Source organism: Peromyscus californicus, unplaced genomic scaffold (genome assembly GCF_007827085.1).
Source record: "Peromyscus californicus insignis strain IS unplaced genomic scaffold, ASM782708v3 Scaffold_6__1_contigs__length_162567912, whole genome shotgun sequence".
NCBI classification, from domain to species: domain Eukaryota; kingdom Metazoa; phylum Chordata; class Mammalia; order Rodentia; family Cricetidae; genus Peromyscus; species Peromyscus californicus.
Genome location: NW_026294584.1, coordinates 7524570 through 7537610, shown reverse-complemented (window position 1 = coordinate 7537610; position 13041 = coordinate 7524570). Strand labels below are relative to the sequence as shown.

At 34.0% G+C, this 13041-nt stretch overlaps 1 protein-coding gene across 3 annotated transcripts in view; it reads left to right on the top strand.

Moving 5' to 3' along the window:
* Hgf (hepatocyte growth factor) overlaps positions 1 to 13041 on the top strand; it is a 65100-nt gene that overhangs the window by 42551 nt on the left and 9508 nt on the right. For all 3 annotated transcript variants that reach the window (XM_052721209.1, XM_052721207.1, XM_052721208.1), the window contains 4 exons: positions 3158 to 3260; positions 5510 to 5643; positions 11110 to 11148; positions 12194 to 12290. In XM_052721209.1, coding sequence (XP_052577169.1) covers positions 3158 to 3260; positions 5510 to 5643; positions 11110 to 11148; positions 12194 to 12290 — 373 coding nt within the window. The remainder of the gene's footprint in view (positions 1 to 3157; positions 3261 to 5509; positions 5644 to 11109; positions 11149 to 12193; positions 12291 to 13041) is intronic.

Genomic DNA, 13041 nt, shown 5'->3' with positions numbered 1-13041 from the left:
TAGCAGCAGCTCTGAAGACAGAGTTGGTCGGCAGAGGGACGGAAGGGCTCCTTTCAGTCCATTTCACTATTTGCCGGACTTAAAGGTCAACTGGAAATAAAGTCAAAACTAATAATTAAGGACCATTTGTTAGCAGCTGAGTCTTCTGCATCCCTGTCTCCTTCATTAAGACAGTTGCTGAAATTGGGGTCGGAGAAGATGGACACAGCTCCTTTGAGGGCTTCTGGCACGTATTGAGATGTTTTCACACACAGACAGGGCCACCTACAATAAAATCAGGGAACAGACTATGGGAATACTTTATTTGTGATTAAATAGATAATACCACTTATCTAATGAATATATTTAATCAAAGACCAAAAGTTTGCTTTAATGAATAAAGTAATTTGCTCAAATAATCCAACCAGTATAACTGAGATTGAATTAGACTCTCCTAACAACCTTTACATTTCCCATCTTTTCTCTCTTTAATTCCTAAAAAACATATTATTTAACAATATAGTCTACCTGATACACGTAAGAGTCTGCTAGACAGTCAGAAATATGCTATGAAGAAAGCACAGTACTACTCAGGAAATACTGCCAGCCAATTCAGCATTCAGCTGTGATGTTTAATGATCATTATACGATTATATGCTACTGCCCATCTGAGGCTATGCCTATTATCTATCTATCTATTTGTCTGTCTGTCTGTCTATCATTTATCATCTTTCTTTCTACCTGTTTATCTATTAATCTATCTATCTATCTATCTATCTATCTATCTATCTATCTATCACCTGGTTAATTATCTGTCTCTATTATCTATCTATCTTTTATAACTACCTATTATCTATCATCTATCATCTATTACAAGTCTAAATACTATAAACTTAACATAAATCTATATTATTTACCAATTATATATTATAAATTCCTTTCTCTTTCTCTACATATACTCATATGCACACACATGTAAAAGCAACCTGTATATACATATACTCATGTAGACTGATGTTACTCTTGTTTTTTTGGGTAATAATAAGTACAAATTTTATCTGTAGACCAGTAAATTGGAAACATTTTCCAATTTAATTATAGTGAAAGTGAAAAATAAAATTATATAATTTCTTTAAAATCTTGTTACAACAGTATTTGCTAGATTATGAAGATATAGTTTTATATATTTAATCAACATCAGAAAATATGATATTCTATACTAAAAGTTGAGATGAGAGAAATCAAACGAAAGAAAATCATCATAGAAAAAGCATGCAAAACTACATCTCAGAAAATATAGAATCAATGAATAAATTGAAAGATTTAAAAATTAACAAAATAGGCAACAATCAGCTATCCCACTTAGAAAGGAGAAAAAAGTGATAATAAAATAGCATTTGCCTAAGGAGAGAAGTGGCAACCAGAGCAGGCAATTAGGAAGCACATTTTACCTATCTTATTTTATGAACATTCTCTTCTGTCACTCCAATGGAGAAAGAAATGTTATGTCAAGGACTTCTCATCTGAGACAGTTTCACACAATCCTGGGTATATAGAAATATAGAATTGGTATAGAAACCAAGCATTTATAGTCAATAAATAATAAAGAAATTCATTTAAATATATTTCTTTGGTATATATGTGTTTTGCTACTTACTAAAGATTATATGAAATTTACATACTAATGAGATAGATATGATGGTTTTACAAAAGTCCAATCTTAACTAAATATTTGATTCTGCAAAACACAGAATAATGTCAGAGTTTCTCAGAGTTGGTGGATATTTTCATTGTACAATTTCCAATGTTGAGAATACCTTCACATAAATAATTAGCACAAAAAGGCAGAAGTATGTTTAAGGCTGTTTCAGAAAATTTTACTAATGCTATTCTAATATCAAGACAAAATTTATTTAACTACTTTATGAAATTCAAGTTAGTAACTCAAAGCCCAATTTAAAAAAATATTGTCAAAAACAGTGGTGCATGAAGTGTTATACAGCACAGGTGAGCCTGATGAAAACTGATAAAGAGGTCATTTAGGGCTGGAGAGATGGCTCAGAGGTTAAGAGCACTGGCTGTTCTTCCAGAGGACCTGAGTTCAATTCCCAGCAACCACATGGTGGCTCACAACCATCTGTAATGAGGTCTGGCTCCCTCTTCTGGCCTGAAGGGATACATGCAAGCAGAATACTGTATACATAATAAATAAATAATAAATCTTTAAAAAAAAAAAAAAAGAGGTCATTTAAAAGTAGCTATAGGAGCATCAAAAGGAATAGAATATATATATTCCTTTGAACAGAAATGGAATCCACAAGCCTCTATGTATACCACTAATTCTATAAATAATACCAAAGTGGAAGAGGCAGATGGAGAGAAAAATTACTAGAAATAGAAAAATAACCATTCTACTTGCAACACTAACTGACTCACGAAAAACCATCGATGTATGCCTCAGCATTTTGTGAAAATTTGTTGGGAAGTAGGATGGTTACTCAGTTTCAGAGTCTGACAGATTTAGGATCTGCTGTTATTGTTACATGCAAAGATGATGTTGATGCATCTGGTCACTTAACCATCAACAGTGATGCACCAAACTGATGTCATGTGCCCAGGTTGTCACACTCAGAAGAGGACAAACTATCTCCTATGCAGTAGTCCTGTCAAGCATCTTTAACTTGATCTCATAGATGAGAAAATAATCAGACTGATTGAAACTGAAGAACATTTGTACAACAGCTGTCTTGGGTGACTCAGGATGTCAACATCATGAGAAACCCAAATCTAAACACAAGTAACTGACTAGAATAGAATTTTATTACGTTATTTTTGTACACTTTCTGTGCAGTGAAACATTTCAAAAGAAAATTCTGGGAACTACAAAGATTACTTTAAAACATTTCATTTCCTTGGTGTTCCAAGGAGCCTCCTATCTGATTTTTTTATGTGAGAGGTGTTAATATTTGGGGTGTTCAAAATAATATAAGCATTTACAATTGGAATAAAAACTGGGCTGAGAATAGAGATATTTTAATCTAATATATTCCTCATTAATTTACACAGATGTTAGTTTGTGTTTTAATTATTATGTTGATTTTGATGGCTTAACATATTTGCAAAGTGTTTATGCTTTACCCTTTACAATAGTGTTGAGTCTTTTGTGTTTTATGCCTAGATTGTTATCGTGGCAATGGGAAAAATTACATGGGCAACTTATCCAAAACAAGGTCTGGACTTACATGCTCAATGTGGGACAAGAATATGGAGGATTTACACCGGTATAGAGACTTCTTTCTTCCTACTTACAAAATGGGATATAGTAGTAATTATGTATATTCAAATAAACACAGTTATTTCCTTCTATTCTTTAAAAGAGGGAGCCAATAGAAACAATAGATTGATTCTGTCTTTATAACTTATACCACTGTTCCCTGTCTATAGGAAACTTTTAAATATGTAATTTAATCATTACTTATTTGTTGAACACTTAATATTAGATTTGAAATGTAATAGGTACCATAGGGAAGAAGAAAATGTAAATACGTAGTTCAATCCCAAATTTCATGGAGGATCTAGTCACATTGACTAAAGAATTACGTAATTCAATAAGAGATTATAGTTGCCAGGTCAAGGGTGATAGTGTTAGTAAAATTAAGATTAATAGTGGTTTGTGAAATAAATAAATAAATAATCTTTTTATATGCATATTTATATTAAATATCCACTTGACTACTTAAATTTATGGCAACAGGTTTTCTCTAGTAGCTGTAATGTATAAACTTAGAAATCATTACAGAAATACCCTTGTAAATTAAGAACATCTTTATATTTTAAATAATTAAGTATATTTATGTTGAATATTTTATTAAAGAAGGTAGCATCCACATGGCACTAGAAATAGTAATAACATTTGTAGAACCATAAATGAAAACTGACACATAGTTGTTGCTTAAAACAGATTGCTAGGAAATGCTCCAGAATATATATACTAGAATAAAAGAAAAAGTTAGGTTCTTTAATTAAATGCCTATGACACAGTTTCTTACATCATTTTTGTGGTATTCTACCATCATACTATTATATGGAAGCTATTTCTATGTGTGTATCAGAAATCAAGGACTCAGAGAAGTTGAATCACTTTATTCGGGTTGTATTTTCAATATAAAGCTCTTCTAAGTTGGGTGAAACCATGGTTGATATTTTTTAAATGAATTGACTTCACAAGTAAATAGGAATAATTTATGTATGTAATTGTAGACAGGGTACCATTATGTAATTCAAGCTGCCATTTAACTCATGATCATTTATGACTCAATTTTGAAACTTCTCAGAGTACAGGTGTGCACCAGTATATCTCTTGCTAATCATTCTTAATTCACTGACATTAGCTTTGTTTTTTGGGGACCAAATACAATTCACTTCAAGACTTTTTTGGAGGAAATTGGTGAATTTTTGAGTTGCATAGTAGCATTTCGGCTTAAGAATGAACTACTCAAGGATGAGGTAGACAGTGGTGACAGACTTTGAAAACAGCCTTTGGTTCCAACACACCCTCTGCTATTCACAAGTCACGTGATTTACAATAATCCATTTTCTCTTGATTCTTGGTGTCTCCAAGCATTATAAGTATAGCATTGTCATAAAGACTCCTTTGTAAGGTTCACTGAAGAGTGTATAAATAACAGCAAAATCAAGTGTATAGGAAGTACATTGTTTTCTGTTTTGATTAGTCTAGAAAATGAATCTGCATTAGGAAAGATGGTCCAAGTTTCCATGTGCAAGCTCTTTCCAGTTTTATTTTAAATCATGTTTAATTATATTCAAAAATAGTAGCAAATAATAACAAAACATTTATTTATAGTTTTTAATGACTTGATCAGAAGTCACTGTGTAGAACTTAATTAAATTTCTGAGGCAAATGCAAAGACAGATGTTACAAAAATTGGCATAATCTTACAGAATAACAATTTTTTTTTAAATTTTGAAGTAAAAGTTCAGGTATAAATTGGGAAAATTTTTACTTAGCTCTCTGCCAGAAAACTCTAATTTACTAGTATTAAACCATGGAAAATTTAGAATAGAATTGGCAATTATTAATAACTTTCTCATTCATTGAGACAGTTATGTTCCTAGTGATGATTCTTATGCATGTGAAAGATGAAAAAGTATTTTACAGTAGCTTGTATTTTCTATATATTTTATAATTTAATCTTCAGTATCTTACTGCTTTGCTTTTAGATAGTGCTTCTCTATTTTTAAACATAAAATTATTATTTCACATTATAAACATTAAGTATCACAATCATAATCAAGGTCACAAAATGTCTCATAATTTTATATATACTAATTATGGAGTCTTATTCCCTAACCCTTTAAATTGAAAGTGTGCTTCCAAGCTGTGAGAGCAGCAGCCAAAGCTTGTGTTGAATATGTAATGAAAGAGGTGTGTTAAGGTCATATCTTCTTGTAAAGTTTTGCTTCTCTTGGCTGGAAGAGGCACTTCCTAATATCTAGCTTGTTTTTATAGTCATATTTTCTGGGAGCCAGATGCGAGCAAGTTGAATAAGAATTATTGCCGGAATCCTGATGATGATGCCCATGGACCTTGGTGCTACACGGGGAATCCTCTTATTCCTTGGGATTATTGCCCTATTTCTCGTTGTAAGTACATGTCATGTTCCTTTTCACTTGGAATATTTCAAATGTACTGCATCTCCACTAAAACAACTTCTTAATCAGAGGTTACAATGATGTAGGACTCCGCAATTGATTCCAAAAATGAAGTTCTCCAGAGAGCAATGCACACAGTTCACAGTCTGTCTCTGTCTAGTCACTTACCCTCCCCTCTCCTCCTCTCCCCTCCCCTTCCCTAATTACCCTTCTCTTCCCTGACCCCTCTTATAGAATAGGAGCAATTGTGCTTATTTTACAGTGTTCCCTACCCTGAGAAATTTCCTACTTGGAAGAAAAAAGCAGTAAATTGTCATGGTGTTAGTATGTTTGGGCTTAAAGATTCATCCCAGCACTGACATTACCTAGTCATCCTCTGGCTGCAGCACAGCTCTTAATAAACTTTCTAATTCTGCAAAGTCTAGGAGAATACCTGAAATCTTTAGCAAAATACTAAAACACATGGAGATTCAACTTTACATCTGTAAGTGGAAGATAACATTTAAAAAACTTTAATGTGTGTAGCAGAAATCTTAACAGGTCTTATTAATAAAATCAAACCTGAGGCCAGTTATTGGAGTGAACTCTGGAAGATCAAAGAAGCAGAACAAGCCACAGCTACCTCACCTTGCCAAGTCCTCAGCTGATCCTGTTTCCTCAGACTGGAAATCTCTGAGTCCTTATCCAAATGAATCTCAGCTGAACTGCTTCTCGCAAGCCTGAAAGCTTAACCAGCTAAAAGCTTCTAGTTTCTGGTCTTCAGGCCTTTCTGCTTTCTGCCCTCACTTTCCGGGATTAAAGGCATGTGTCACCATGCCTGGCTGTTTCCAATGTGGCCTTGAACTCACAGAGATCCAGACGGATTTCTGCCTCTGGAATGCTAGGATTAAAGGTGTGAGTGCCACCAATTTCTAGCCTCTGTATCTAGTGGCTGTTCTGTCTCTGACCCCAGATAAGTTTATTAGGGTGCGCAATATTTTGGGGAACACAATACCACCACAAATGTGTAATGATAGGTGTAGAGTATCATTTGATATACTTCATAAAATTGTGTGCCATATATTTCATATTTAATGAAATATACCAATAAATAAAATTGCAAGAATTCAGAATAAAATGACAAAATCAGCCTTTTAGAATAAATATAATTAATAAACAAATTAAAAGGAATTAAAACCATCAAGACAAAAGGCTGAAATTTCATTTAGAAACCATCTCTAAATATCAGATGGCACGTGATAAAAATGATTGCTAGTACTCAGTGTAAGTGAGCATATGGACGACACCACTGTCCCTGTGCTGCACTGCTTGTGTGGTGGGAAATCCTGGCTGGAAGTCAATTTAGACAAATGCAGCAAAGGCAATAATTGTACACATGTGATTGCACTACAAACACTTCCAGGGAGGCTGTTTTCTACAGTTGTGGGACACTTAGTTCCCTCACTGCTATTTCCTAGGTGGCCAGAAACAGCATTTTCCCCACCAGTCCTGAAAATCAGAAACACTTTCAGACATGTACAGTGTCTCACAACCAAGAAGGAGATCCTCACAAACGAAATACATACATACATACATACATACATACATACATATGCATTGAAACAGAAATATGTTGTACATATTCATTGAGTGAAAGCCTAAGTCAGAAACAGGTGGTAAGAGAGTGTTTTCCTCATCTTTGAACAGCAATGTGTTTATAGCAAGCAGGTCTGCTACATCACCTTAAAATGTTGCACTTTGAGGGCTGGGGAGGTGGTTTTGGGGTTACAAGCACATACTGCTCTTGGATAGGACCAGCATCACATCGGATGGTTCAATACTACCCATAACTCCAACTCCAAGGTGATCTGCCACCTCTCACTGTCTCAGGCACCAGTACGACCTCCCACCCCCAAACATATTCTAAATTAAAAATAATGAAAAAATCCTTTGTAAAGGTTGTAGTTTTGTAATTTCAGTAAGAACTTTATTTTAAAAATATTTTTCTTGTTGGAAAAATCAGAAGTAAGTGTTTTAAAAATAGCTACAAAAAATATTCACTTTAAGAATATTCCGGCTGGGCGGTGGTGGCACATGCCTTTAATCCCAGCACTTGGGAGACAGAGGCAGGTGGATCTCTGTGAGTTTGAGGCCAGCCTGGAAAGGTGCAAAGCTACACAGAGAAACCCTGTCTCTAAAAACAAAAACAAAACAAAACAAAATTCCAGGGCAATGGTATGCATAAGCAGATAGACTCTCTTTTTGAGCAAGCTTGTGGACCTGAGTTCAATCCCCAGATCCCATGGTGGAGGGAGCGAACCAACCCCTGAGCACTGTCCTCTGTTCACCCTGTGTGCACTATGGTGTGTGTGCCCACACTCACACACACATAATTATGTATACACACATGCACACAAATAATAAAATTAAAAAAACAAACCACTGCATTGAAGAAATAATGTCATTCTGAAAAATGTTAAGCAAATACATGTATAATTTTTGCAAAAATTAATGTTGAGTTAAAGAAAAATTTTCATCAGCTACCTGGAAATGCAATCCTGTTTCATGAAATAGGAAAATTAGTTATAATAATAAGTTGATTCCTCAGATATTTGTGAAGAAGTTACATTTTAATTCCCTCTGTTTATAGTCTTTCAAGTTAATTGATCTTTTAAAATTATCTTAATTTTTCCTGATTATTGATTTCATATATTGATTATTGATTTCATATATCCTAAAAAGTTCTTCTGGATAAGATAGCGTCCATGTTTCAACACTAAAATAAACAAATCTACTTGACCAGAGACTAGAATACAAAAAAAGTATTTTTAAATCAACAAAATTGAAATTGTTTAGTTTTTTTGTAGTTCTGGGGAATCAAACCCCAGGCTTACATGCTCCACTATCACATTTCTACTATCATCCACCCATCTCTCCTTTTTCTGGGCATTTGTATTATTTCACTGTATCTTTATGTGACATTCTATGATTAAGAATAATAAGGACTCATATAGTATACAGTCATGGAAGGATAAAGAAAAATTATTTGGTTTTCAAAATAGATCATAGAGATTTCCCTGTTAAGTCTAGCTCAACCTTGAACAAATGTATAGATCAGAGGAATTGAGGGTTTGTGGACTGATTTATAAGCTTAAGGTAGAGAGCACGCACGACTTTCAAGTTTTCAAAAAACAGATATTTAACTGACTTCTGCAAAACCAAAATCAGCAAGATGCTGCTGAAAGATGTCAGTGTGTTGCTGGTGTTGTTTTAAATACTCATGCCAATAACTCACTTTTATTTCAGTGTATACTGAACATTAATTTCAATAAATATTTTTACACTGTCATTTTTCCAACTTATATTTATAGCCAGGATTTATTTACATTTTCTCCCTGTTGAAAGGCTAACACAATTTATCTTTAGAAGATTTCAGTTCTTATTATTTATTTAACCTCAGAAACAAATGTTCATCATTTTTGCACTCTCACAAAACATGAAAAGATTTGTGTTCTTTAAAATTACTGAGTATTATCTACCATATATTGTGGTGTGGAGTTTATCAAATGGGCCATGACAAAGAAATGGCTATATGTTTTGTGTATGCATACACACACACACACACACACACACACACACACACACACATACACACACACACACACACACACACACACACACACACGCTCGCACACACACTTCCAAACCTTTATACTTGATAAAATTGTAAAATGCTTCCCTTCGTATTTAAGTTAAATGTGGAAACAAATTTAGAGTCTCCATTGGTTCAGATCTGAGTTGGGGGCAGGTAGAGAAAGGAGATCAAAGGAAGAGACGAGCAGCTAGTGTTCGAGAGTGAGCCAGAGAGACCCAGGGACAGCTTCTCAGTGTCTTCCTTACAGGATGCCCCAAAAGAACTTACTGTGTTCAAATAAACCCAGAAAACTACAGTCCCCAGAATCTGGTTGTACAATGACATTTCTACCTATTTTTAAGTTTGAGACTACTGAAGTAGAGGAATCAGAATAAGTCTTAATCGTTGTTAAGCCATTAATTACTAAAACTTTTGATATAAGATTCCTTTAGATGTTTCAAACTAAATAAAGATAGAACCATGAAGTAACCACTTGTGGAACTAATCATATTTAATGTGGAATTTACTATAGAATGCATATCTTAATCTTTGTTGTGACAATATAAAGGATGAATATCAAATTACTCAAACATTTCAAGTAATTAACCTGAATAGAACAGCCAATATCTTTTCTGTGTTAGCAGCTATATACTGTTTTAATGCTTGCTTTTATTATGAACTGAAAACCCCGGCCCCAGTGGACTCTAAGGGAACACCCTCCACATAAAGTAATAATGAAATTTATGTTTGCCTGTATCTTTATCTACCTATAATACCTTGACCTGAAACGTGAACATAAATAAAAACCCTTTAGCGTGCATTAATTCTCTCAAGTACTCTCATAAATAACAATCACATTTTCATTCCAAAGGTGTCTATGTGTCATTATTGTTTTGTTGCTGGATTATCTGAGCTCAGGGCATTTCCAGGGATTAACGGCCAGCTGGGTCTAAACCGTGCCTGGCTGAACTCTACGCCATCAATTCTGAAGAGTTAAGACATTAAGCCTCAGGAAATGTCTTGTGTCTCATTCATTACTGTTCAAGTGCTTCCAAAATCCCAGCATCCTCTAAGCTCTCTTTATGCAGCAATTAAACCCCAGTAGAGAGTTCATGGAAGGAGTAAGTCATGAGGGTTCAGGTAGAGTTATGTGTAGTATCCAGTGTTTTCTTTTTACCATAATTTTTTTAACAAACATCTGGAAAAGCTAACTTTTGGCATATTCTATCAACAAAAATAATTATTTACCCTGTTTCTGCAGAGATGACATTAATTTCTATTTTCTAAACTCTTGCATAGATTTGAGAAAGCATGTGCATTTTCAATTATCCTCAGTCAAGTCTAAATAAAAGGAGCTTTTAGAAAAAAAGCAAATAGTTCAAATTGCAGTGAAATAAGACAGTCAGTCTGGATGAAGTCCCCTCTCAAACAATAATGAACATAATGCTAGTATATGGAATAGTCTTGGTGTATGGTGCTGAATATCTTGCAGAATGAGGTAATCTCCAGCTACTGTCTGGAATCCAGTCTGTCAAAGACCATGAAGCCACACACAACTGCTGCCTTCAGAGTCACAAACAAGACCTTCCCACATTATGTAGCACCTACAGGAAGATACAATGTTTAGTAAGGAAAGGGACAAAATTATTCAGAAAATTCACATTACATTTATAATTTATTTTGCTGTCAATAATGTTAGCAAATTATTCATTTTAAGTGAATTGAATGTCAACAATTTTAGTAAATTATCACAAATAGTTAGATTTCAATGCCATTGTTTGATTTTATATAGATGAATATGTATACATGAATTATGATATGTGTCATAATATGTATTTCTATAGGTGAAGGCGATACCACACCTACTATTGTTAATTTGGACCGTAAGTAGTATTCAAAATATAATTGCATCTCCGTATGTCCCAAATGATTTCATTATTATCTTCATATAATAAAGATAGAAAAAAGTTACAAATAAATTTTTGGTTTATATGAAAATTATTTAGCACTATAATAACATCTCTTCTAAAGTCGATGTATTTTTTCTATTTTATTTTTAAATTATGTATATGTATGTGTGTCTGTGAGGGGGTAATTGCACATTGGTGCAGTAGCCCCCTGATGTAGGTGTTGGGAACTGAATTCCTCTGTAAGATCAGTCCTTGCTGAAGCATTTCTCCAGCCTCTATTTGCCTTTATTTTAAAATTTATATTTCCCTAATTATAGATGTAAAATAGTCAAAAGAACTGCATATAACTTTTAAAAGTGTCTTTACACACCTTTAATTTGGGGAACACTGTATGCAATGGATCACATTTATATGATCACCCTCCAAGAGACATGAGACTACTAAAGGTAGAAGCAAGGGCCAGGTTTTTGGACAGTTCCACAGCTTCTATATTCTGTTCCGCCTTCAAGCTCTTTACTAGCCTTGTGGTCTGTCAGGTTGATGATAGCTTCTGAGATATTCACTTAATCCTGAGAATAAGAAGCTGGTGGAGGCACTTTTTTTTTCTTCTTCGAGACAGGGTTTCTCTGTGTAGTTTTGGTGCCTGTCCTGGATCTCACTCTGTAGATCATCCTGGCCTTGAACTCACAGAGATCTGCCTGGCTCTGCCTTCTAAGTACTGGGATTAAAGGCGTGTGCCACCACCACTGCCCAGTGAGACACTAGTTTTTTTGTTTTTGTTTTTGTTTTTTCACATGCTTCTTAGGCTGAAAGAAGTTATTCAGGTATTTTGTTGTTGTTTATAAAAACTGGGGATGACTAGCACCATGGGCTTGACAAACAACTGTGGCCTTTCTCCAAAATGTTGTTTTAATCCAATCACACTAGTTACACCTGTCTAGCTATCACAAAACTTAATAAAAGTAAAAGGCGCCGAGTAATGTCTTGAAAACTGTTTTATGTGGTCTTGTTTTCTTAGATCCTGTAATATCCTGTGCCAAAACAAAGCAACTGCGTGTTGTGAATGGCATTCCAACACGAACAAATGTCGGATGGATGGTTAGTTTGAAATACAGGTAACTATTCATGACCACAAATCACAATATTCTAAATATTTGCAAAAGCATATTTTCAGCTTAAGATTGCAAGAAAACTGTGCCCTTTACAAAACACTACTCTGGGGATCAAGGACTGATTTGTGTCCTTACTAAACTGTGTACTGGATTATATAATATATGCACATGATTATCTTTATAAGTTTTAACAAAGTTTCCATTAATACTGATTCTAAATGTGACATTGGTTTTGATGAGCTAAAAGAAAATGACACGAAAGACCTATTTGTACCTTAATGTCACCATGATAGCTATGGTACATATATTAATTTCCAAATCTGAGATATTTTAAATTTATATTCTAAGATGCTTATACACAATCACAGAAATGATGTTTTTAGTTTCCAACATCACTGAAATGGAAAACAGCAATTTTAAAGTGTTTTATTATGGAAATCAATAACCTATTATAACAATTGTGTAGTTTTGATTTTTGTAATCAGTTTGGATATAGAACTTTTAATATGTCTATTTCTTAAAGGTCTTAACAATTGCTAATATGATCTATGTAAAATCAGTATGCAGTTATATAATAGAAAACTTTAGAACTGTGTCATAAAAATTAAATATCTGACTTACATTGTTCATATCCCATGTATATTAGTCCACAGAGCCTTTTCAATCCAAGTTCTTAGTAACCACAGCTGTTTGGTTATTTTTCCAAAACACACACTGAAGAAAATAGGAGTTAAGGCTCAGTATACACTGTCAT